This window comes from Plectropomus leopardus, chromosome 15, assembly GCF_008729295.1.
Source record: "Plectropomus leopardus isolate mb chromosome 15, YSFRI_Pleo_2.0, whole genome shotgun sequence".
Classification (NCBI taxonomy): domain Eukaryota; kingdom Metazoa; phylum Chordata; class Actinopteri; order Perciformes; family Serranidae; genus Plectropomus; species Plectropomus leopardus.
Window position 1 is genome coordinate 31,101,913 of NC_056477.1, and position 27,478 is coordinate 31,129,390.

Sequence of the window (27,478 nt, forward strand, 5' to 3'; positions counted from 1 at the left end):
AATCTTTGTTCTGAGGTGACTATCTAATCTACTAATATAAGTTCCTAAACAACTAACCATTTCAACAGGTTGCCCCATAATGGTTAGGGGTTTACATGAGTCAGGAATGTCTTAGATATAACCATTTCTTTAGTATTACTAATGTTAATCTCCAGAGCACTCAATAGACACCAGTTCTGGAGGGAAGCTACATGATGAAAGTACTTACTCTCTCCTATAGTGTCCCCTACATGTTAGAGGCCAACAAGTGCCATATCATCAGCGTATTTAAATAAGCTAAAGTCTGAGTCTTGGAGTCTAAACTCATTCGTATACACTGAGAATAATAAAGGTGGTACCTTGAGGTGCACCTGTATTTAAAATTGTCGGTTCTGACACATTACCATTAAAGATTACTCTTTGTAAGAGGTCAGACCAAAAATTTCTGACCCACAAAATTAGACCACCATTCACTTTAAAATCCAACAACCTTTCTAGGAGAATATGTGTTAAAATTGAGTTAAAAGTGGAACTGAAGTCGATAAATAAAACTCTAGCATAGTGAGTTGTGTATTGCAGATGTTTGGTCACTGTGTCAATTAAAGTTATAGTTGCATCATCAGTTCCTCTTGATCTTTTGTATACAAATTGGAGAGTGTCACGATGACAGGCCACAGTTAGGTGCTTAGATACAACTCTTTCCATACAGTTGCCCAAAACATAAGTTAGTGCTATTAGTCTAAAATCATGAAAAAGCCTTTGGTTTTTTATGAATGGGCACTATATTGGACACCTTCCAGGAGCTAGGTACAGTGCATTTGTCGAGCAAGAGCTGGAACAATTTGGTGATAACAACAGTGAACTGAGGTGCACAATCTTTAAGTACTTGTCCAGCCAGGCCATTGGGGCCAGGGGCTTTATTTGGCTTGATGCTGGCAAGACTAGTTGCTATTTCGTGCTGTGTAAGAACTACTGGAGCATACATAGGAATTTTACTGCAATCCATATCATTTTCTGTATTAAAATGTCCTCTATCAAGCCTACTACAAAAAAATATTTAAATAATTCACAAAGGAGGTGTTGTTTATATGAGTATGTTTCTGTTTCCTACTCCATGTGCATTTGTTGACATCATGGAAGTGGGGTCCTGGATCTTAAATAACAGAGGGATATTTAAAGCGTAATACATAGACATGGAAGTCCACTGCAAAGCCGCAACATGTGACCACATGGGACAAAAATTTATTGTAAAACTTTTCCCTTGTTCAGTTGTCAAAACAGGGAAATTAGCTGTAGAGACCAAAACTGCTCTTGCTTCATGCTGTAAACTAGTTAACTTCTGCTGTAAAGTTGGGCATTTTAACATGGGGATTGACTGACATATGCAGTCACCCTCAAGTGGCCATTTAAGGAACTGCAGTTTTTGGTACTTCTGTTTTGGCTTCATTTTTCAGCCCTGAAGGTTCCCGCTTAGTGAAAAGAAGCACATTTGTGACATATGACGGACATGTAACGTGAATGGGCCATAGATGAGTTATTTAATGTTACCTCTGAACAATGGGACAAATGTACGAAAAGTGCATTCTCATTCCCAACTTGGGATGTACAATATCTTCATCAGCATCAGATATGCCGACATATATCAAATCATTTGGCCAAAAACCGATGCCAATATCGATATATCCGGTCTTTCCCGCCCAATGTTAGTGATCATCAAGTCTCTTCTGTCGTGGAATTATGCATGCATACGGTTATCGCAATGGCCCAGCAGCAACATAAAATACATTGCTTTTCAATGTAACAAATATTAGCGGACGTAGGTGCATAGTAAATAAACAAACAAACATCACATTCAGACAGGAAGCAAACACCGGACCCCCACCACCTGAAAATCACAAAATAACAAGGTTGCACAGAACTCAGAATTAAATAGAAATACTTAAGGAATGTGTCTCAAAACTTTATGATATCATCTCTGGCTTAACCAGTGACAAATGGGGGCACTCTTTGGCTCAGTGGATAGAGTGGGTTCACCATGTATGGAGGCTGTGTCCTTGCCACAGCGGCCGCAGGTTTGATTCCAGCCTCGGCCCTTTGCTGCGTGTCATCCCCTCTCTCTTTCTCCCTTTCACGCTTAAAAATAGGCATAAACAGCCCAAAAATAATCTTAAACAACAACAACAACAAAAACAGTGACAAATGTCCTTTTGTTATACCCATTCTGTTAGTTCCACATTTGGCCAATAAAAACAATGTTAACCATCTGACAAAGCAACACATTAACAGACTTATATCAACCCAGTCAGTGTGATGAACATACACGACAAGAAAATGATGCATGTTCATCTTACAATGTGTGCCTTTCAGTTAGAAGCCCACAAGTCAGTAGCCTTCGCTGATGTGACAATATTAATGAAATATGAAAGGCAGCATTTCAAAGTCTACTGAATGACTGCATTCATGTCTATGCAAACTTAAAAAGTCAACTCATGGCCATTCAACCAAATCAAAATGCCCTGAAGGAAACAAAGAGCATGATTAGGATTTTCTAAATGAGAGGATGCATACCTGTGACTTCTCATTTCATTGCGCAGTTAATTGAGATAAGAGTGCTGTAACACTTGACACTGAAGTATATTTCTGCTCTCTATTGTGGCTTCCATCTGAGTAGCCTCAATGGTGACTGACCTATGTACATCATTATGATTTAATTCAAAAGGAAATGAACTAAATGTTGTTACCAATATATCTTTTATTCAGATAATTTTCTCTACCATTTGATTTTCATCAGCCAGGTCCACTCTGCATTTACTGTAGACTGAATACATGCAGGAAACAACTTTAGAGCCTAAGACTAGAATAATAGTTGAAACTGTATGTGGGGACTTTGTTGACAATGATCTGTGTGATGCTGCACTTAACCCAGGGTGAATGGAAACACTGGCTTTTAAGCCTTAATTCTTTGCTAAATTACTATAGCATGTACAATAGCAGGGCTGTACTAGAAAAGCATAAGACAAGAAAGACAGTGACTTTGACTTTGACAAAATACTGAACCTTAGAATGTATATTCATAAAAGGATCAAACTGCAGCCTTAAAGTTCATCTTAGTGTCATCTTCTGCAAGCTTATTGAATATTCTCTAATAGCCACATTATTAGACTTTTGGAAATCAGGAGGATAAGCTGAAAACACAATCTCTCACATACTTTGATAAGACAGTCTCACCTTACTCATTATTATGGAACTTTCCATCACTCCACATGGTTGGATGAGTCCAGATTTTTATTTCTCTTGGATTTTTATTTCCCTAGGAAAAGCATGTCCTTAAGTATACCAGAATGCATTGCGCCCTGATGTCATTGCCTATTCCCCATTATCTTCTTAAAAGCATGACTGACACGTCCAAAATACTGCTGCATGGCCGCAAAGGCTCAAATGCCAAAATTAATTTATTTTTTGAAAACTGTTCAGAGAGCAACCCAAACTGTTTTGCTCGGCTTTGAAGTTTTGTTTTTGTAGTATAGCGGGGCCTTCAGCAAACTATTGCCTGTTTACACATTGAGCAGACACAGCTGACCCAATGAATTCAAGTCCATATTAGAATCAGAATAAGAATCAGATTCAGAATCTGGTTTTATTGCCAAGTACATTTGCATATACAAGGAATTTGACTTGGTGTTTTGTTGCAAAACAATTAACATAAAGAAAGAATAAAAAATATCAAAATGAAATAGTATAAGACATAAGATAAAAATATAGAAGCAATTTAAAAATATACAATGAAAAAATAGAATATATAGAACACAATCTTATCTACAGTGTGCAGTGTAAAGAAATCCAGTCCAGTGTGTGTTAATGTAATGCATAAATACTGATTTAGCCTAACATTAATGTACTGATTTCAGACTCTGGGGCTGGATTAGATCCTGTGTCATGTGGGTGAGGGGGGAGGGTCAGAGTATTGTTCATGATGGTGACAGCAGCAGGGAAGAAACTGTTCTTGAGGCGTGAGGTTTTGGTCCTGATGGACCGCAGCCTCTTGCCAGAGGGGAGGGTTTTGAAAAGTCTGTGTCCGGGTGTGATAGACAGGGGAATCAGCGATCCTTCAGAAATCCCGTACAATCTCCACAGTCTGCAGAGCATTAAGCTCTAGGTTGTTTTTGCTGCACCAGGTAACCAGATGGTCAACCTCCCACCTGTAGGCGGACTTATCCCCCCAGAGATGAGTCCAATGAGGGTGGTGTCGTCTGCAAACTTGAGGAGCTTGACAGACTGGTGACTTGAAGTGCAGCTGTTTGTGTACAAGAAGAAGAGGAGAGGAGAAATAACACAGCCTTGAGGGGAGCCAGTGCTGATGGTTCTGCTGTCAGAAACATGCTTCCCCAGCTTCACCTGCTGCTTCCTGTCAGACAGGAAGTCTGTGATCCACCTGCAGGTGGAGTCAGGCATGTTCAGCTTGGAGAGCTTGTCCTTTAGCAGAAGTCGGAATTATTCTATTAAAAGCAGAGCGGAATCCACAAACAGGATCCTGGAGTGGGTTCCTGCAGAGTCCAGAACCTCGAGGATGAAGTTGAGAGCCAGGTTGACAGCGTCATCAACAGACCTGTTGGCTCTGTAGGCAAACTGCAGGGGGTCTAGGAGAGGGTCCCTGATGAGTTTTAGGAGTGACAGTACAAGGCACTCAAAGGACTTCATCACCACGGAGGTCAAAGCAACAGGTCTGTAGTCATTGGGTCCTGTGGTCCTTCTTTTTTGGGGGACAGGGATAATGGTGGACGCCTTGAAGCAGGATGGCACATGGGATTGCTCCAGCGAGGTGTTAAAAATGTCTGTAAACGCTGGAGACAGCTGATCGTCACAGTGCTTCAGGGTGAAGGGGGAGACAGAGTCCAGTCCAGCTGCTTTGTGGGGGTTCTGTCTTCTAAAAATCTTTTTTAACATCTCTCTCCAGGATGGACAGAAGTGTTGCTGAGGTGAGGGGTTAGGGGGTAGCTGGGGTGGATGGTCGTGCTGAGTCTTGGGCCCCTGCTGTGGTGGGGGCAGTAGGGGTGGTGAGTTGTGGAGTGGAGTCATCATGGGGGATGGTTTTGGGACTGTGCCATTGTCTTTCAAAGCGACAGTAAAACTCACTCAGGTCGTTGGCAAGGTGTAAGCCAGTCACAGAGTGTGTGTGGGGGGGGTTTGGCTTGTAGCTGGTGAGCTGTCTAAGGCCCTTCCAGACAGCATCTCTGTGAACTGTTTTTGCAGTATCTCAGAGCAGAGACGCTTGGCTTCTTTCACTGCCCTGCTAAAGGTGTATTTAGGTTTTTTGTAGCCCTCCTTGTCCCCACTCTTGAATGCCTACTCCTTTGTCTGCCTTAATCATCTGAGTATGGCTGTGAACCAGGGCTTGTCGTTGTTGTAACTCACCGTAGTGTTTGCTTTGTACACACAAGTCCTGGCAAAAGGCGATCTATGACGTCACAGCCTCTGTGTACTCATCCAGACTGTTTGAGGCAGTCCTGAAAGTACCCCAGTCAGTACTGTCCAAGCACATGTGGCACATAGTATTTTTAGCATTTACCCACGTGTTTTTATGTCATTTTATATGTATGTTTACATTTTAACTGTTAAAAAAGACCCCCCCACCCACCCATTGAATTAAAAATAATTTCTGTTTAAGTGAGAAAGGCACAGCCTATATAAACGGGGTTCTGGTGGAGGAGACAGAGAGCAACTGGAGAACAGCCAGTGTTTTTTTTTTAATATATATATATTTCATGTGGATAAAACATAATCAAAACACCCTCATATTTTAAATAGAGTAGGCCACATTTACTGGCTTATCTGTCTGTGTTTTTTATTATTATTTGTTGTATTGTTTAAGGATATTGTGTTATGTTTTAGTATTAAGTTATGTTTGGTACCGTTTAACGTAATGGTCGTTAACGGGTAGTGCGTCTTCTGGGATTTAAGCTTTTATTTCTTTTATTTCGACAATCTGGCCTGTAACAAAACACCAGTTAAGGTTTGGGGGATTGTAACAATTGTTAGATGTAATCCATTCGGTTTCAAAGTGTCAAATTATAATGTTATGACTGATTGTTTAGCGGTCGGGGTAAGACTAGCCTATGAATGCTAGCAGTAGTCAAGACCTGTTGCCATAGCAATGATAACACATCCTAGGCAGCAGAGGAGAGGGCAGGAAGTTTTTTCATTGTAAATAGAAAGTTGATACAAGCTGTGTCCCAATTCAGAGTCTGCATCCTGCGGAGGCTGCATTCGAAGGCCGATTACATCACAGTGCTGCGCGAAGGCTGTCCCATTTGGTCACAATTCGAAGGCTCCTCCTTACGCAGCCCACAAATGCAGCCTTCTTTTCCCTCTTTTTGGAGGACTATCCTTTTCGCTACTATCCTTCGAGGCCTTCCATTTCCCAAGATTCCTTGCGCACCCGCGATCTTCAAAAAAAATGTTCCTAATGGCGGCACAGAGCGGAGATCGGAGCATTGATTTAACTTAATTTGGGTTTTTACTCATTTGAAAATTAAACGCCAGATATGTTAAACTTAGAGGGACATTAAAATCTCATAATTTCCTTCATAATATGTGACGTTAGTAATGCTAACACGTAGCCACCTAGCATACTAGCTATGGGAATGTAGAGCCAGCTTGGCGCTGTAGCCCACTGTGCTTCCCACTGCAGAGGAGTGCTCTGCCCGCTGAGCAAGGCTCTACAGCCTGGAGATAAATCAGCTTCCAACACGGACAGAGGCGCTTCTCCTCCTCCTCCAGCAAAATATGAATACAAAAAATTTCTCTCTTTCTCTCTCTCTCTCTCTCTCTCTCTCTCTCTCTCTCTCTCTCTCTCTCTCCCTCTCTCTCTGGCAAGCCTTGACAGCAGGAATCAACTGAGGTGGGGGTAAGGGTGGAAACATCTGGTGATGCAACCAGGAAATCCTCCGTAGGCTAGACTGTCCCATTTAACAAGGAATCGCCTCCGTAGACCGCGCAGACTGCGTAGCCTGCATCCTCCGAAGGATGCAGACCCTGATTTGGGACACAGTAGGAAATTATTATTTTAATTTGTAACATGTACAGTTAGTTTAGCATAATCCTTTAATTCATGATTTTTTTTTTTTTATTTTTTTTTATTTATATTTAATTTTTTTTTAAAGATATATTTTTGGGGCTTCTTCAGTGCCTTTATTTGATAAGACAGATATAGCATTAAAGGGGGAGAAAGAAAGAAAGGATGACATGCAGCAAAGGGCTGAAGCCGGACTTGAAGCCGTGGCGAGGACACAGCCTCTGTACAGAGGGCACTTGTGCTACCAACTGACCCACCGGGTGCCCCATTTATTCCTTTAATTAATTTAATTATCTGTAAATAGCATGTATAATAATAATTGAGTGCAGTCTTTGAAATAATTTAGTGTTTTTCTGTAACCAATTATTAGAATATTAAAAGAATGTGTAAAAAAGTTTTGATATATTGATATTGATTTGGGCCGGGGCCAGCTGTAGGCATGGGCAGAGGTAGGCTCAGCCCACCCAAACTTTTGCCTTGCCCACCCACCCGTCTGTTTATTGTCGACCGTCTTTGAGCTGCAGGGAAATATAGGACCTCCACAGTCTCTGCTGCACCTGTTGGGTTCTCTGTTCAGCAGCACCGCTCTTTCACTCTCCATCAGTATTCTCACCAGCGAGACGAATACAAGCACATTAACACTAGACATCCACTGAACGAAGGAAACAGCAAGCTAGATAAATAATTATTACTGTCTCTTATGTGGTGTAATTTAAAAGAATAAACCGTACATTCATTGCGGCTCACTCCCTCTCTCTGGCTGTACAGTTATCCTGGGCATGGTGGGAGGACAGCCGGGCACTTCTATGTGTGTCTTGACGGTGCAGCAGCAGCACCGTCTCTGGCCCTGCATTCCAATACCCATACTACCATACTATTTAATATGGCGGAAAAAGTTTTAGTATGTCCTATTACTAAGTATGTAAAATGCAGTATGCCAAAAATACCAGGATGTCTTACTACATCCGGCTGCATTTTGCAGTATGCAAGCCAGCATGCTTTTCCGGCTATTCTTACCCACAATCCTCTGCACATCTGCAGCTTCGTTACATCCTGAGGGCTGCATGACAGCTGACAGAAGCCGCAATGATGAATGACAGTGCATTAAAGTGACTGATGACCAGTCACATGTTAATAATAGCAACAGATATTGTTTAAGTGAACAAAAAAAAATCATACAGATAACCACCAACAAAAATAAATGCAAATAACAATGACAGAGAAATGCATATGTAGGCCAATAGCATGAATATATAATGTTAGAATCCACAATGTATGCAGTTATAACTTAAAGGTTAAAAAGTTGTTAAGTAACAATAGCAAAGCTCTCCAGGTTAACCTCCATCTCTGTTGAGTCTGGCCAATGGCGAATTTGTTTTATCTCCATGGTAACAGTTATATGAAAAAGAAGGTCAAAGTTCAGGGTGCAGTATTATGAAGAAGTAGTATTTCCTGATTGTGTGCTACTGCATGCAACAGTGCATTCTTTGCAAGAGCAGCCATAGTACCTACTAAAAGTAAAAGGAAAAAGTATGCAATTTGGAATGCACTCTGGGGCTGGGCTCCTGTAGAGCAGCCGGCCCGAGGTGCATGCGGCCCGAGGTGCAGGCGGCCCGCATCACATTACCTGCACACACACTGAGCAAGACAAAGCCAGTAAAACACACACATACACACTGAGCAAGGCAAAGCAAGTAAAACATACACTTACACACACACTGAGCAAGGCAAAGCCAGTAAAACACACACACACAGCCCCAATTGTTGCCCAACGAAGGGAGAAAATCAGAATGAGAAAAAAATAAATTCCCTTTGGAGATCAATAAAATGATTCTTATTCTTAAATAAACCCTAAAACCATTTTTTTCAGTCCCATCAGGACTGCAATTCAAATTGACAGCCTTTAGGCCACTATTCAGCTTTGCTATCATCCTAGTTTACATACCAACCAATTTGCCCACCTGTTATTTCAACCAGCCCACCCTAATATGACAGGCCAGAACCAGCTCTGTTTTGGGCCTGATAGGTTGGCCGTTGGTCAGAGAGAGAGCAAATGAAGAACAGCCAGTGATTGTTTTTTATATATTTTAGAATAAATGTTTGATGCTTGGATATATGTCTACCCTAAGTCTGAAGTGTATACATAAGGTGCCAGAGTGCATAAAACGGCATCAAAATAGAGCTTGTTTGGGGCGGCCTCTAGCTCACCTGCTAGAGTGTGCGCCCCTATGCCAAGGCCTTTGCAGTGGCCCACGTTCGATTCCAGCATGTGGCCCTTTGCTGTGCATCAATCTCCTTCTCTCGCCCATATTTCCTGTCATCCTATTAATAAAGGAAAAAAAATAGAGCCTGTTAATCAAAAAGTGCCGGTGGAGGACCCCCCCCCCAATGTCCTCACATCCTAGAAACATCCTGAAATCCAAGACATGTCCTAAAATCTTAGAAATGTCCTAAAATTTGAGGTATGACTTAGAATCATAGAAATGTTCTAAAATCCTAGAATCCTAGATGTCCTAAAATTGCTAGTAACAGGCTAAAATCCTAGAAATGTCTTTAAATTCAAGAAATGTCCTAAAATCCAAGAAATTTCCTTAGATCCTAAAAATGTGCTAAAATCCTGGAAATGTCCTGAAATCCTACAAATGTCACTAAATGTCTTAAAATCCTAGAAAGGATTTCTGCAACTGGCCCTTGGCCTTCTGTCATTTTGCAAAAGTGGCCCCAAAGCAAAGCAAGTTGAGGATCCCTGTGCTAGTTCCTTAACTCTGTCCCTGTTTGGAGCTGGAGAGTTGATGCACAGCAGCTTTACAGCTGACAACAGCTGCTACTGGAAATCGGGTCGATAGAAGGGAAGCTAACGAGTCAAAAAGTCTCTGTGGACTCATCATGAGTGACACCTTTCACATGATACACAGTCATTTGACCGCCTGGTGATATGAAAAATATTGATTGGTGCATATTGATTAGTTTGAACTAAACCTGAGTAGTTGATAAAAATCTGATAAAATTCCAAATCACAAAGCGTAATGTTGTTTGAGCTGCAATCACATGTCAGTACAAAAAGAACGCCCCTGAAGAATGCCCTACCACTTAGCTAATTAAACATTGTGGTTGAGCGGGGAAGAAATTAAGCATTAGTGCCATTGCTGTGGGCAATTCCTTCCCCCCGTGACACCTAATTAAGAACGTGATGAACGCCAGCGGCGGGCAATGTCCACGTTCCACCAGCGCCCTCCACATCAGTCATTCAATAGCACTTAGCTGCCAGTTTTCATCGGCGGCCTCTCCTCCGTTCCTCTCTGCCTGTCTCCATAATGCCATGGCCACACTCAACAACCTACGAAGGGACGCCTTGAACTAAATGACATGTTAATTATAATTACTGGTAGCCATGGTAAATAAACAGCGGTGGAAGTGTGGAAAGTGTATGAGCATGAGTCGACAGGGGGCTCTGACACGTCAGAATTGGCAGTCTTAATTGTAAGTTTCGGCCTCCCCATCATCATCACTCCTTCTTTTTTCTACCCTCTTTTTGTGCCTGTCTTTTTTCATCCTCCTCTCAGGAAAGACAGTGATTACCCCTGTGCCGACGAGCTGCATAATGGTATCAGCGCCGCCAACGGAGCAGTGAATTAAATTGTATCTGCAGCCGCTGTGAAGCCTTGATGAGGGGGGCAGATGCCTTTGTGGTGTTATCATTATAACACAATGGTCATGTTGTCATCAACCTTGCCATCGGCAATTGAAAAGGCATGATTGTGTGCTGGGGGCTTTTTCTCCCGTCCTCCCACTACCCCCCTACCAACCCTGCCGCCCAACCCCCAGCCGTTTCGTTGTGAATAGGAGCAATTTTCTAAGAGCTATGAAATCACGTAATAGGTCCTAATATGCAGCTGCTTGGCACAGTGAGGCAGCCTCTATTAACGCGGAAGTCAAACACAATATGTGTTTTGGCTGGCGAATCGCTGAATACACGAGCACGGGCCAGATTTATTCAGATGAAAATCCACACAACTGTCAGCATTACAAAGACAAACTATTTGCTCTATCTTTTGACATGTGGTGCCCTATTTTCAATTCTGTCTTCACTAAAGTGGTCATAGCAAAGCATTCAACCTGTAAGGAAAATCATTTTGGAAAATTGAATGTTGGGCCAAAACATTTGAAATTTGTAGTGTTTGGAAACAGATTCATGATAAAAGCTAAAGCAGCCCCAATGCTATTCCAGTGCCATTATCTGTCTGCTTTCACACATATCTGTACGGCTGCGATCATTTTCAAAACTACCAGAGGAGGAAAGATTGGGATGTATGGTGAGTACTTGTGCTCAGATTTGCTTAAATAAATATAAAAAGTAGGTCAGTTAAAAGAAAGATCTTTAGGTTGCAATCAGTGGCCTCATTAGACCCACATTAGGAGTGTCTGTGGCCTGGGCATCCATGCCTGAAGCTCCAAATAGATAAATATCAGAAAATTTGAAAATCCAAGGGTAATTTTAGTTGTACAGCTCCTGGCTGTATTAAATGATGATTTGGGGGATTTTTATTTTGGCAGTTCAGGGATGCATCTTTTCTATTAAAATCTCCAAACATTAATTAAAAGATTTGTATTTATTACTTCTTTTTTTTTTTTAGTGCAAAAAAGTTTTTAAGAAGAAATGTCAAAAGATTTTAAAAATCACAAAACAATTTAAATTTTAAAAAATTGAAAAAGAAGAAGAAAGAATTACTTGACATGCCTTCCCTTTTTGCACCACCCTATCCCAATCTCATAAATAAAGATCAGTCCCAAAAACAATGAAAAAGCCCTGGATCTAAAAATCTGTCATTACATCCATACTTGTCCTGACTTAGTGTATTAAGATTCCACCACTTTTAATAAAAATACAATCTATTTTTTCATATCTATTCAATATTTTTTTAGCTATTGTTAAATATTCTGTTTCTTCTCAGTATTAATTACTGAGATCTCCTACTATTCTTAACATCACAAATCATAACTGAAGTTTAAAAAACGTTTTTCAGTGTAAATAAGGTGTCAGAGTGCATTAGAAAAGCATCAAAACAGAGCTTGTATATAAAAAGGAGGATTCCTTCTGAACCGCCCAACAGAGATCCAGACTTGGCCCCCAATGTCCTCAAAATCCTTGAAAGGCCCCCCAGCAGCAAGACTCCTCATGTTCAAACCAACAGTAAATTCCATTTTAACTGTGGACGATTTTACACAACCACTTTCCTTACCAGAGCCTCACTAGAATTAACCAGAAGAAATTCAGACAGAAACTAGAATTACCATCTCACACTTGTCAACTTGCAGATACTTTCATGTCTATTCAGACTCAAATGGAGCCATGACAGTTGACAATGCTTTCATAATGCAGCAAAAAACTTCAAATTCTAAAACATTGATGCTTCTCACACACACGCACGCACGCACGCACGCACGCACGCACGCACGCACGCACACACACACACACACATACACACACACACACCTTCTCCCTGGCAGCACAAAAAATCTCTACAATCAGCACTGTCTCAAGATTTGTGTCACCAATTTAGTATGTGACCAAATGTCTCCCCTTCTGTTCTGGACATATGGTTGTCAAGGTACATTTATTCATATCACTCAACTCATATACATCAGCAGTTTAAAGTCCTTTACAAGTGAACAGATTAAATCATCATAGACATAAATAAATAGATAAAATAGTAGAAATAAATAAAAATAAAATAATAGAAATATAAGAGCTCAAAAAGCACATGAAATTAAAAGGGAAGAGAGTGTTAGATGATTGTGGTAGATGATTGTGTTAAATAATGGCCAGAGAAGTGTTCTTGCAGAACATTATGATGTCACAGTGACCTTTGACCTTTTGGCCATTTATAAAATGCTATTACTTCATCGTTTTCACCAAACTGACTTTCGCAGTTTGTTTTTTTTTTTAACAATGACAATGAAGATCTTATCTCATATTTTATATTATTAGACATTAGTGTGAAATTTATGTTATGGCTAAAAATGTGTTTTGTGAGGTCACAGTGACCTTTGACCACTAAAAATCTAATCACTTAATCCTTGAGTTCAAGTGGGCATTTTTGCCAAGTTTGAAAAAAATTCCAGGCGTTTTTGGGTTTCCCACACATTGATTTATTCGTTTCAGGCCACCACAACTGAATCAGCCACCGCGACAAATAGATTTTTGGAGCTGGACTGGCTGGACTTCGTCATTCTGTGGGAAACACTGGCAATACTGAGATATCGTGTTAATGACAATGGGACATACAGACAGCATAATGCCTCCTGCCAGGCTGTTGCCCGTGCAGAGCAATAATAAACCAAAAGTCTATGGACAGTGCTGCAGGTGCAAAAAGCAATAATAAGCAAAAATGTATTAACTTGACACATCTTGTAGAATCAAAAGCGGAATAAAATAATCACCAAAGCAACATGGAGCTGTCCGAAGAATAGAAACTGCACATCAGCTGCAGCCACAAACTACAGCAAGATTACAGCAGCAAAGCCAGTCCACTCAGTGTCTCTGTCTCACTATAATCAGTCCACTCAGTGTCTCTGTCTCACTATAATCAGTCCACTCAGTGTCTCTGTCTCACTATAATCAGTCCACTCTGTGTCTCTGTCCCGCTATAACAGTCCACTCAGTGTCTCTGTCTCACTATAACCAGTCCACTCTGTGTCTCTGTCCCCCTATAACCAGTCCACTCAGTGCCTCTGTCCACTATAACCAGTCCACTCAGTGTCTCTGTCCCACTATAACCAGTCCACTCAGTATCTCTGTCTCACCATAACTCAGTTTATTTCAGTCGATGTTTTCTTGATATTTGATCAGAAATCTTTGATCGAAATTTCAAAATTGCTGGGTATAAGAATGTTTTTATTGTCATATTGAATGGCAGAGCAAAATAGTACCAATGATAAAGTAGCAGTACAACACACATTGTGCGCTTGTGTGTGAGTGTGTGCCTGAGTGTGTGTGTGCACTAATTATGTTTACCTGCGTGGTCAGATTTTGACATGAGGGTTTGTATGAGTTCTAGTCTGTTGCACACACCTACATGCTCAGGGGCAGAGCTGATCCTGCTGGTGGGGTGAGAGCTCAGTGGCGGGTTTCTAAAAGCCTGAGTAACATTCAACTGGGGAACAACAGGCAAACAGAGGAGGCAGCTGATTTGTAACCACGTGATATTAGTTACCTAGAAACAGACATAGAAAGAGAAATATACATATACAACAGTATATTGAGGGTATTGTCACTGCAGACTATGGTGGCCCTGATGGTCAAAACACTTCTATCAGAAAATATACCATTTCCCAAAAATAAACATTTGAGAAAAAATGGCAGTGTTTCTGTGTAGTGTTTGAGGAAATGTTTTTTTGTTTTGGGAAAAGTTGTTTACATTGATTAGCTTCCATGTCAGTCTCCAGCCTGCTCCTCCTAACTGGGGGCGCGCTAACTGACATGGATGAATATCCCACACAACTCCACCTCAAAAACATTGAAACTATCCCTTTAACACATCTTTGAGTTACAACTTTCTGTGGAATGAAATCATTTCAGTCATAATCTGGGGACTTTGACCCTTACCTTGTTGGAACTCATTGAGCTTCTTGACGGCCTCGTCTCTCTCCTCCTCCAGCCTCTTGCACTTATGTAACAGAGACAGACAGAGAGACTTAAACACAGGACTACTGATGTTTGAATCAACCTGTTTGCAACAGAAAAAGCAGCTCATTCAATGTCATAAAAATGTGTTAACAGGTATGGAAAAAATAAATTACATCTGGCACTGAAGGTCAGGTGAGGAAATGTAACCACTGTCTCCAAAGTGACCCTGATGTTTCCATATATACAGTGAGCACACATTTAGCACTGTGCTGCTTTCTTTGGCTGTAGTCACATTCAAAATGAACCAGAATGAAAAACAGTGCATGTCACACCATTTGTTTTTGTCATAGACTGTATATAAAGATGGACAACATGACATTACCCAAAAGCGAAGCTTTCCAATCTCGATCACCCCCCTGGTGTTAGTCTGCAATATACGTCATAAAGCCCACTTCTCCATGTTAGTGAGTGGTCAAAGGACAAACTAAAAACTCAAAATACACACCAAATAAATGTTTCCAAAAGATGGTTTCTGTCACTGAAGGTAGTTCTCATCACCCTGATGTTTGTTCGAGTGATCGATTTTATGATGTTTGGTTTGAGTGAGTAATTCAATTCTACAGAAAGGGAAATTTCCGCCATGATTGACGGCTGTGACAGCTAATCCGTGCCCTCATGTTCAATAGGGCCGCTTGCGATTGGTCAGACAGGTGTTTTGGCAGAAACTCAAATTACATCACTAGCACAAGATGGCAGTGGCCATATCCAGTATATTTTTACTTCACTTAAGCGTAGCTGGGGGGGGAAGCAGGGAGGCATCCTCCATCTTTACATACAGTTTATGGTTTGTGTAACAAGCACAGCTTTTGATAGCACCCTTTTAGCAGCCACCATACGTGTGTTCTCCTCTCTCCATGTCACAACTCACACACCTTCACATTCGCTATTGTTTATCTTCTGTTATCATTAAGTATCTCTGGTCATTATTTGGTCAAGGTTTTTTCTTCATCCAGCTGTGCAGTTGAGCCAGTCCTGCTCCTCATACACAAACTGAGCTCAAAGGAAGTAGCTCTATGAGATGTGGCAGAGCAGCATTTGCTGTCAGGAAGAGCTACAAGATGACACTGAGTACACAAAGGGATTCTTGTGATTATCATTTTGCGCAATTATCAAGCAGCCCTAGCTGTTTAACCCACCAGATCTGTTTGATTCTTTTTTCATGACAGTGGATATGAACATCAGGGCCTGGCTGTTCAGAAATCATCTGATCAGACATCAGCTATCAGATTGGATCAAATCTTTCAAATGTTTGTTTGTTTTTTTTTTTTAAATCTTTTTTTTTTAAAATTTTTAGATCAGATTAGATCACATAACAGAGTGCCCCAGGGTTCCCTCCTCATAAAGCCAATGAGATTTTTCCACTGGGACTTATATCTATAAAAGCAGAAAATAAATGTTTTATGACACTTGCACATTTGTTCAGCAAGAAAATTTTCATAGATAAACACAGTTCTTAGATTTTTTGGAGCCTAAATACAGTTGCCAGAAGTTAAAATTTAACATCAGGCTATAAATGAACTACACTATGGTCACGTCGCCACCATAAGTCATTGAGAACTTTTCAGAACTGTACATTTCCTACATACTCAGTACTTTACTTGGTACCTTCATCTTGTTTTGTTTTCTTCCTTTCTTCTTTTCTTTTGTTTTTCCCAGCTTTCTTTAACCAATTAATGCTGTTCGACCTCTGGGTCAAAGCCCGGTGCCGGGACTATGAAGCATGTGCAGAACACTTAGGCCAGTTCAGGTCCAGTTGAAGTGTATATATGAAAGAGTAAATCGACCCCAACCACATTATCTAGGTGTGTTAGTGCGTCTTCAAGAAATTTGACCAAAGACTAACATGTTTACATGTATTTTAAAAGTCCACTTTTAGTCACACCAACACAATAATTTGACTTTTTCTCACATCATGTAAACATATTGTTTGACTGTTCTTATCTGTCACAACTATGGTTAGGATTTGGTTAGGTTTAATCACAAAAGTAGCTGGGTTAGTTTAAGGAAGTGTCATGCTCATGATTAAACAAAACCAAGTGTCACGGGCACTAGCGAGACACTACTGTTTTAATATTTGTGCTTTTGCTGCCTCTGCTGCTTCAGCTATGCAGATACCACTACTGCAGGGCCATTGACTACTTTAACTATAACTGTGCAATGATCCCTCAGTACATGAACTGTCACTAACACTGTTACTGCTACTATATGTTATATACTATATACCATCAGACATACATCATCTATGTGTCTGACCCTGAGTGATATCAGCACTTACCTCCATGGCTGCTATCTCATGCCTCTGCTGCAGGCCTTCATACTCCTGCATGGCTGTGGGGAGCAAAGGATGCCAGTAAGCCATGTTCATAAATCACAACAAAGCAAGTGTCAGTCAAGAGAACAGAACTCAAATCAGCCACTTTCAAATGAGTCAACAAGTGGGGACTTCTCCAGCATGTGAGGACGTGTCATTCAGTGACTGGTGCATCTTGTGTCCTGTGTCACCTGACTGTCAGAGCAGGGCATGTGGAAGATAGTAACACTATGGCTGTCTGAATATTTGCCTTGGATGTAACTGCATAGTAAAGCTGAGCATACACGGTACAATTTTAGAAATGTTGTTAATTCTAACTCATACTGTACGAGAAAATAGGATGCAATGTAAAGCTAAAGCCCACGATTAATGTACTTACATTGTCCAATCGTCAAGCCATGACCTGAAACCTCACACTGTATGTAAATAAAAGGCCCAACGGTCCCTGCGGATTGGCCTGGCTGTCGAGAATTGTCAATAAAGATAAGTTTGAAAGCTTATTGTCAGGTATTTGCAACACTGCTAACAAGCAGAAGCGTGCTGTCTTGATAATCTGTGCAAACCTTTGAGATTTTCAAATTCATCTGACGGCCATTCGAAAGCAGATAATTGGTCCTCGCTTCCCCCCTGTACACTGCTCAGCAAACATCGCCCGACAAAGCTGATATTCAGCCTGACTCTAAAATGAGCCGTGCAGCTCAAAAAGCGTATCAAAAATGGGATAAAATCGTACAGTATATGCTTAAGGTAATCATTAAGTTGTATGAAGATATAATCTGGATAAACAACATTCAACATTAGAATAGAAATACTTGTTTATCTATAATGCAATTGTTTTAGGAAGAAAAATGTTTTTTTTGTTAAGTTTTTTTTACAGAGTATGACAGAACCTTACAGAGATAAAGCAGAGTTACAAAGGGCTAGGGACCAGTAAAAGTTTATGTGGATTGGCTAATTTCTTTCTATATTTATTTACTTATTTGTACTAGGTTCATTTCCTACAATTATCCTAAACAAAGATTGTTAACCTAACTTTTTTTGTTTTCAAAAAGGGAAACAAACAAAGCTATATACAAAGAGGTATCATTTAAACAACGTGAAAGAAAAATGTTTAAGGCTTTACCAATTTCTATTGTCTGCATTGCTTTACAGTACTGTTCTTCAGTCCATGTAATGTCTCTATAAGGTCTGATATCTTTTTAAAGGACCAGTGTGTCACACACACACACACACACACACACACACACACACACACATATATATATATATATATATATATATATATAAATGTAGAGGGGGTGCCTGATGGTTGTTCCACTTTGGAACTGGTATCCATAGCCACTCTTGTTGATCTGGCTGAGGGGGTTCAGGCGTATGCAGAACAGCAGCAGGGACAGAGTATCACCTTGGTATATGCCACATTTGATGGCCACTTGGGTAATGGGCTTTAGTTGGCCTCAAGGGTTGTCCACAATTCCATCAACAGGATCTACAGCAGCAACATCAAGATGTCATTCAGGCTGGATAAGTGCAGACACCAGATGGTTAAAGCTGAAGAGGTTGAACTTGAGGGCAACATAGTGGATGCACAGGACAGTTACAAGTACCTTGGAAGGCAAATGGGAACTATGATCAGCACAAGAGCAAAAGAGCACTGGGTCTACCACACCAGGCAGGACCCCAGGTGCAGGCTTAGTAAAGATTCCCCTTAGACAGTCCAGCACACATAAGCATGGTATAAGATGCTGGCGGGCACAGCGTACATGGAATGCCATAACCAAGTGGCTGGCATCGTGTACAGGAACATCTGTGCTGAGTATGGACTACAAGCTCCAAAATACCAAGCTCCAAATGGAAGACTCCTCCAAAGGTGGTGGAGAATGACAGGGCCAAATTCCTGTGGAACTCCCAGATCCAGACTGACAAACTGGTGATGGCTAACCAACCAGACATTGTAGTGATCGATAACCAGCAGAATAAGGCAGTAGTGATAGATGTAGTAATCGTGAGAGTTAGCAACATCAGGAGGAAGGAACACGAGAAGCTCAAGAAATACCAAGGGCTGAAAGAGGAGCTAGAGAAAGCATGGAAGGCAAAGGCCGTGGTGGTACCAGTGGTTGCTGGAGCACTCGGGGCAGTAACCCCCAAACTAGGACAGTGGCTCAAGCAGATACCAGGAACAACATCTGAGATCTCAGTCCAAGAAGTGTGCAATTCATAGGAACGGCTAAGATACTGCGCAGAACCCTCAAGCTCCCAGGACTCTGGTAGAGGACCCGAGCTTGAAGAAAGAAATCACCCAAAGGGCACAGGGTGAGAAGGGAAGTTTATGTACTGTATATCTATATATCTATATATCTATCTCTATATCTATGTATCTCTCTCTCTCTCTCTCTCTCTCTCTCTATAGATGTATAGATATATAGATATAAATAGATAGATATATAGGCAAAAGTGGAATATAATATAATAGGTATGTTTTCTTTAGTGTATCATCACCTGATAATAAAAGTCATTGTGTTTACGTTACCTTAGAATAAGCCATTTATATCTACACCATAGACTGTATATAAAGATGGACGACACGCCCCCACTTACCCCTGCTATGCTCTATGCTGAAGTGAGGTTAAAATACCATGGATATGAGCGTTGCCATCTTGCAAGAGTGATGTCATTGGGAGCCCTGCATCTGCGCAGTAACGATATCTGCAGTGGGGGAGTTCCTGCCCAAACACCTGTCCGACCAATAGTGAGCAGCTCCATTGAATGTGATTGCACGGATTGGCAGTCACAGCTGTCAATCATGGCGGAAAAGCCCCCTTTTGTATAATTTAATAACTAATTAAAACCAAACTTATCATGAAAACAAACACTTGAACAAACATCAGGGTGACAAGAACTACCTTGTTTGGGAAAAATGTATTTGGCATGTACTTTGACTTTTTAGTTCAGCCTATGACCATTCACTAACATGGAGGGGCGGGTCTTTGGAACTGTAGTGCAGTCAGACACCAGAGGGCGATCAAGATTGAATAACCTTACTTTGGGGGAGCTGTCATGTCGTCCATCGTTATATACAGTCTAAGATCTATACATGGAGCGGGACCTAGTTTATGGAGATCAGCATGTTTCTACAGTAGCCCAGAACGGTTAAGCCAAACACTGGCTCCAGATATGCCCATTCACATTTTCACGTTGACCACCACAGTTAAAAGCCCAACTGCAATGAGCATCTCCAGAGTTACACTGTTTGTAACTCTGTGCTTCCCTCTGTGTTTCTAAGGGCTGGGCGATGAGTGAGAGCAGATGTGTATGTGCCTGTGATGGTGACAGTGAGAGAAACAGAGAGTATGATGTGAAACCAGCCAGCTGCTGTTTTAAGTGACAGAAGTTAGCCCAGAAGTTAGCAAGTTAGGTTAGCTTCCCACTGGAAATTGACCAGGCACCCGGTGGACTGTGAAGGTGGAAATGCTTTTCTCATTGTCGTGACACTCCCAGCTGCTTCTAAACAGATAATGGAGAAATGTCTGTCTGGAGTTAGTGAAACAATCATTGATACCAATTCAAAATGTATTTTGCTGTTATTGATACAGTAACTGTTATGTATTGTTAAAATATATTAGTTGGGTTAGGTTTTATTATTATGTGAATGTGAACAAATTAAAGTAATGTGTAAGATGTGTTACACAGTCATGGCTGCCCCACAAAGCTTTCATTGTTTTTCAGTTCACTTGTATTTAAAGGTAAAGGACATCATGTGTAAAAAAAAAAACACCAGAGTTATTGTTCAATAACTGCCAGACGTTCTAAAGGCCAGTAAGTAATTATGTTAAATAATTGTTAAATAATGGTTAAATAATCGTGATAATCATTTTTGGCATAATCGAGCAGCCCTAGCTGTTTAACTCACCAGATCTGTTTGTTTTCCAGAGGACGAAGCCTCTGTGGATAATTCAGCTCACAGTAAAAACGTCGTTAATGTCTGGATCTTCAGTTATCAGAGAAAAAAGTGTATTGGACTAGCTGCCCACAGCAACATGCCAAAGTGCATCAGAAATATATGGATTTTTAAGCTGAAACTGTGGTTTTTGATCAGTTTAAATCACTGGGTCTGTTTGTTTGGAAAGAATGAGACCTCTACAGATAATTCAGGTCCTGATAAGAACCCCTAGAACATCTGGATCAGAAAAAGGTGAGCACACATTAACTTATGAAAGAAAAGGAGTGTGCATGTTGTGCGCAAGCAGCCCGACCCCACGATGCCTTGAGTTGTAAAGTGACACTGCTTTATCCGGTGTTCATAGCTGTTTTAATCTCCTGGTGTGTTTGTTTTGGAGAGGAAGAGACTTCTGTGAATAATTCAGCTCCCAATAAAAATGTCCTCAATAATCAAAACTGAAGGAATTCCAGCTGGGAGAAGTTTTAGATGGTTGCAATCTGCAATTCACCACTAGATGCCACCATCCTAGAAACATCCTAAAATCCTACAAAGGTCCTAAAATCCTAGAAACATGGTGCTGCTGTGACTGGCCCCTGGCCTCCTGTTATTTTGCATAGTCGCGCCCAAACAAAACAAGTTGAGTATAACTGCTTTAGACGGTCCCTGTAGCGCCACTATCAGGACAATTAGCTCACAACATCTGTTGAAGAAGTTTTGCATTGATTTTCTATTTATTTCTAATGCAGGAAAAGGCAGATTTCTGAAGTAGAAGAAAAAGAAGAGGAAGCAGAAGGAGGACATTGGACACTACTGTAACAGTCCAGTTTGTAACAGCAGATGTGACCTGCTTCATGCTGAAGAATCCTCCAACACAAACACACACAGATTGAGAGGGGCTGCTATTCAACATTCATGATGCAGTTAGAGCAGCCGTGTGTACAGAGGTAAGTTCTTCTCTCATGGAACAACACGTGTTAATCAGTAACCAAATCCTGCCTCTGCTTGCTCCTCGAGACACTCAGGACAGAACAGGAAGCTGAGTCAGGAGGATATTTTCTGACACAAGGTCAGCTCAGAATCAGGGGCTGCATAAAGGAACAGTCGGACAATTTCGGATGACAGAGTGTGACAAAATAAATGAATCCCCAAAGATGGTCGATGTAGTAAATCACTTTAAACGTTGCACTCGCAAGGAACTGCGGGACAGAAGTGTCTCCTTTCCTCTGGTAAAAGCTGCTCCAGTGTATTATAAAGGAAGCACTGAAGCTCCTTTCTTCTTATTAGAAGAATTCAAACAGCTCTGATCATGGCAACAGCTCAGATACTTTCAGGTCATTTCATTCAGTGAGGAACTGTCCTAAACAAAAAGGACTATTGGAGCACAGTCACAGAAACTATTCACACCTATCGCCCATTTAGAGTCACCAATAACATGAGCTGCATGTCTTTGGATGCTGGAGGAAGAACCCTGAGAAAACAATTGCTGACACGGAGTGAACATCAAGGACAAGGATCAAGGACAAATGTCATTTCATTTTTTGAACTTTCTTTAAAAATGACTTAAAAATCTACCTTCCACCTTCTAACATGCAAACTCCACACAGGGGCCCAGCTGGCTGACAGGTTCTATCCACTGAACCACTATCCTGCTCAAATTCAATTCATTTGTGACCAATGTTACTCCCAGCACAAAGCAGCGCACAGCACAGCGCTGCTGTCATCACTAGTTTCAGACTGATGTGTCATTTTCATGGCCAGCGCCCTTGTTGTGTAGGGCTGAAGTTAAACTTGCTGATGTAGGCATGATGGCTGCCATGCCTCCCCTGCATCGGTTTGGCGCACCGGCTGTGTGTCCTCAAAAATTAACATGGACGTGAGTGAGTAGTAAATGTACTTTAGCCATCTTTTCACCCATTAGTGGGTATGTCTTAAAATGAGGTGAGGTCAGGCCCATTGATGGCATGTTGCTATTGTGAGGCAGCAAAAAGTGATCATGCCATTGACCAACAATAACCTGCTCAAAAGTCAGAGTGGTGCAGTATTTTCCTGACATTTAAAGAGAACTTTATTTAGATAGTAAGATGTGCCTACAGAGGCATGGTTCACTCTGCTAGATACACACAGGGATGTGTGAATGGGTTGTGGCTGGGAGAAGTATTATATCATTAAAGAGGAAAATATAACTGACATTGTGTAAAATGTGAGCACAGCGGAGAGCAAAGCAGAGATGCAGAGCTGCTGTCAGACTCCACATAAAGAGAGACACTGTGAACATTTACACATGAGAAGCAGCTGAACTTTGCTGATTATTTCAGAAACATAGTTTATTTCTGTTTCCCCTGTCCCTCTGTAACTACAGTTTTTAGTTTAAAATAATAATAATAAATGATAGTTTAAATAAGGTCCTTTGTGTTTCATCAAAGTACCTCACAGCAAACCATAGGCCATTAATATTTAACAACAGAAATACTGTTTACACAGGAGAACAAAGGTGGGTTTAGGGGGGACTGGCAAGTCATTTTTGCCCTTCGGCCCACTAGCAGTTGAAGCCAGCCCTGATTATAGGACGGAGTGAGAGCCACGTCCTCCTGTACATGGACTTTGGTCATGTCAACAAACATGCTTGAAGTTTTGGAGGAAAGCCATGAAAGGAAAAATTCATCTGAAATAAGTTGACATCAAACAAGTTAAAGAAATGATTTCTAAGTTTGGTAAAAACAACAACAAAACTGCTTTGTGTTTATTAAAGTAACATTACCTTTAAACATTCATCCAAAGCAAAGTGCTGCAGCAGGTGTGTTTTACCACCGAGTATCGAGCACTTTCTGTCGCTTCACCTGCAGCTGCTCCCTCAGCGCCTCGGTCTCTCCTCTCACAGCAGTTGACAGCAGCGAGTTTTGCTGCAGGTGTGCGTGTGTGCTTGCATTTGAGTGCATGTGACACTGCGGATTGGGAGCAAACTTACCTTGGTGTGACAGGTTTGCAATGACATGAATTTTCTCCAGCTCCTCTGCAGCCATGGCGAGAAAAGCTTCAAACAAAGTTCAACAGGAAGTGCTTTCTCGCGACACACCTGCAAGGTAGATTCCGTCGCGTGCGAATGACAAGCACACAGCATGGCAACACTGTCGTTTCATTTTTGGTTAAATTTATAATGATTTTGTGCTTTGCTTGAAAGATATATTTTTTGGATTTTCCAATTAAAGGAGCGAATTGGAAGCTGATCTTGTGAGGTGCTAAAAAAGAAACCTCTTTTCATCCCTTCAAAAAGGAAGCAGAGTCCTACATTAGAACACTGTCTACCTCACAAGTTTAAATGTATTACTACTATTATTTAATCTTACAACACTATTTTCAGTTTGTATTTGTGTTGAGCTTTGTTATTAACCATTGGCCTTGCATGTTTGTATGGTTGTTTGTTCATTAATTTTTGTGTTACTTTTACACATTACTTTTTTTCATTACTGTTTTACATTGATGTTTTGTTTTTTGCTGTCTTGCTAAATAAAAAAAAAGAAAAGTACAGATAAAATGTACAGCGTAAAACTGAAGACGGTTTTTGGTATCATATGAAAATTGGCAGTTGATCAAGCAAATTATATTTCTTTAAATTACATTTTGCTGACTTTTAATGAAGAATAGATGTCAATGTGCTACGTTATCTATTTAAAAAAAATGTTAAATGAAGTTCCATATAAAGATATTGCTGTGACCAGAACAAACTATTTCACTCATATAGCAAATATACAAAGAAGTAAGCCTAGTGGCAACAGAGAGCACCTCCTCTGTAATTCCATTGTTCATCACCAGGGCCAAATTGTAAATAATAGTAATAATTATAATAACAATCTGGATAAGGATGGTTTCCTTATCCAGAAATCCCATATTTTGAAATCCCATATTTTGCTGTGATCAGATAATCTATTTTACTATTGTACCAGTTTTTTTAAGCAACGTTAGATTAGATCACTCAGATTCAGATATAAACTTTTCAAGATGAACAAATCCAGATGATCAGTGCTCTAAATGGGACTATACATCTCAATGTGCACTTTCCTCTAATGAACGCTGTTTGACTTCTGGGTCAAAGCCCAGTGCAGGGACCATGGAGCATGTGCAGAACATCTAGGCCATCTCATGTCTGACTAAGGCAAATACAAGAAAGAGTAAATACACCCCCAACTGCATTATCTAGGTGTGTTAGTCTGACTGTGAGAAATTTGACTTAGTCTAATTTCAGTCGGACTAACACAATAATTTGACCTTTCCACAATGCAAACATACTGACTGGTTTAACATCACTAACACAGGAGCTGCTGGTCTATCACTGCCTCTATTACTTTGTTTGTGTTTATGTGCAACTTCGAAATGGGCTGACTCACCAAAAAGTAAAGCCTTAGACATACTCTCACTATAGCGCACACTTTAACTGATACAGATTTTTTTTTTTAGGTGGCTAATATACATGCTGCTGAGCCCTCGGTACCCCGCAGTACATTGCATTGCTTCAGTGTTAATCTCCAGCCGGTTTATTCAAACTGAGGACACCCTGACTGACATCTACAGTATGTAACACGCTGACTGTGGATAAGTAATCCATCCAACCCCACTTTAAAAAGCCTGACTTATCCCTTTAAGACTGATACTTGTTGCTGACGTATATGAAGGTGTTGGACAGAGACGACACAGCACACTCATATGACAGAATTTATTTATGGACACATTACATCACAAAAACCATTATTGTTGCATAACAAAGAATTAGTTTCTGCAGACAGATGGGAATGTTTCGTAGAATCTTATATATTCATCTCTTGCAACACAAATCAAATAAAAACAAAAACCAACACAAAGAATGTAAACATCCACTGTATTCTTTCCAGAGTAGGTCAAGGAAGCAAGAGGGTCCTGAGGAGGGAAGAAAGAGTCAACATACTACAGGAAACATACAGTAAACATGAACATGAGGGACGCTGTCCTCAGCATGCTGACGATGGTGACATGAGCAAATCTGAGTCAGAGCCAACTCTAAAAAATGACAGCAGGTTGCCGTTATGAAACAGCACGCAGGGCTATAATAGAAGTAATCAGATATAAAATCACTCTCAGGTAAATACCAATGTTTACTCTGTTCACTTTGTGAGGCTGTGTACTCGTGTTGTTCTGCAGGGATTCAAAGTGTGCCACTCGTTCAGAGGACAATCAAGTTGAATCAACATCTGACAATCTCAATAAAAAACCGACCAAATGAGTTTCCCCTGAACTGATCCTGACTGCAGGGCTGCCCAGGGACTCCGCTTGAATTTTAACCCGAGAACCCGGACAACATCAGTTTTCTTATGCTGCAGAGGCCTTTCACATGCGTTTCAACCTTTAAAACCTGAACAAACTGGTTTGATTTCTTTTAAAAACATGGCTAAAAAGGCAACTTGGCAGAAGGTGTTCCAAGAATTGCAAGAAATAAGGAAAAAGGTAACAAGAAAATGACCGTGAAAAAAAAGATGAGGAAATTATTGGAAATTAATAATAATAATAATAATAATAATAATAATAATAATAATAACAGAAAGGGGAAATGTCCATATAACTATATTAATTTAATTATAAAGTTTTCTGGACTTTTTCCCTATTTTTTTATTATTATTACTATAGACTTTTTTATTCATATATTATGTTATTTCTTTTTTTGCTAAATTTAAGGTAATGCATTTTTCTTGTGGCTCGTAAATTCTTGCCGTGTTTTTGAAGGAAATTAAGGGTGTTTGCTCAGGCTTTAAAGGGTTAAACCTCCGTCTCTGCTGTCTTCAGTTGGACACCTCTTGTTTTTAGTGGGAGGTGGATATTACTCGTTTTTTTTTTTAAAAAAAAAAAAAAGAAGACAAAGAGGAGGGGCATCCGGCAGTTACACACCCCAATAAATAAGGACTCATCTATAATTTAACGATATGTTCACTCTTTTGCAATCAAGGGGTAGACGTTAAACCACAGACACTTTCCATACACAACTTCTGGACACAAATACACTACAGTACATCTACAGGAGATCATTGCCCTGTTCTGGTTCAGAGGGGAACTGGGAGGAGGTGCTGGGGTGACTTGATTGAGAAAGAGGTCAACAGGAGGTGATAAAAACAAAGAGAGGGGGATGAGGGTTGGGGTGGGAGAAGGCTCCACGACAGCAGTTTACTGGGATGTAGGAGGAGATAAAGAAGAGGAGTAAAAGGAGAGGAGGATGGTGGGTAGAAAGGGATAGGTGGTTAGGGATAGAAGCAGGGCATCCTAGGTGTGCCTCAGTGACGGGCGGCAGACTCTCTGGGGTAAAACTCAGCCAAGGTGCTTTGAGGAATCCTCTTGAGCATCTCTTTGGGGAAGATTCGCAGCAGCTGCCAGCCAATGTCCAGGGTCTCATACACCGTCCTATTGTCGTATGGGCCTGAGGGAGACACAAGGGGACACCATGCTGCTGGTTATAATCCAACATCAAGTCAC

At 40.7% G+C, this 27,478-nt stretch overlaps 2 protein-coding genes across 3 annotated transcripts in view; both read right to left on the bottom strand.

Moving 5' to 3' along the window:
- Positions 1-23,999, bottom strand: part of shtn1 (shootin 1) — a 63,094-nt gene extending 39,095 nt beyond the window's left edge. Inside the window, exons 1-3 of one of the 2 annotated variants that reach the window (XM_042502657.1) lie at positions 23,955-23,999; positions 17,014-17,066; positions 14,658-14,718 (exon numbers count right to left, since the gene is read on the bottom strand). In XM_042502657.1, the coding sequence (XP_042358591.1) occupies positions 14,658-14,718; positions 17,014-17,064 (112 nt within the window). In that variant the 5' untranslated portion in view covers positions 17,065-17,066; positions 23,955-23,999. Of the gene's footprint in view, positions 1-14,657; positions 14,719-17,013; positions 17,067-23,747; positions 23,833-23,954 lie in introns of those variants that run through there. The other variant, XM_042502656.1, reaches the window with a different exon arrangement.
- Positions 24,000-26,846: 2,847 nt separating this feature from the next.
- Positions 26,847-27,478, bottom strand: part of atp6v1ba (ATPase, H+ transporting, lysosomal, V1 subunit B, member a) — a 56,846-nt gene continuing 56,214 nt past the window's right edge. The window contains exon 14 of the mRNA XM_042501954.1: positions 26,847-27,422. Coding sequence (XP_042357888.1) covers positions 27,280-27,422 — 143 coding nt within the window. The 3' untranslated portion in view covers positions 26,847-27,279. The remainder of the gene's footprint in view (positions 27,423-27,478) is intronic.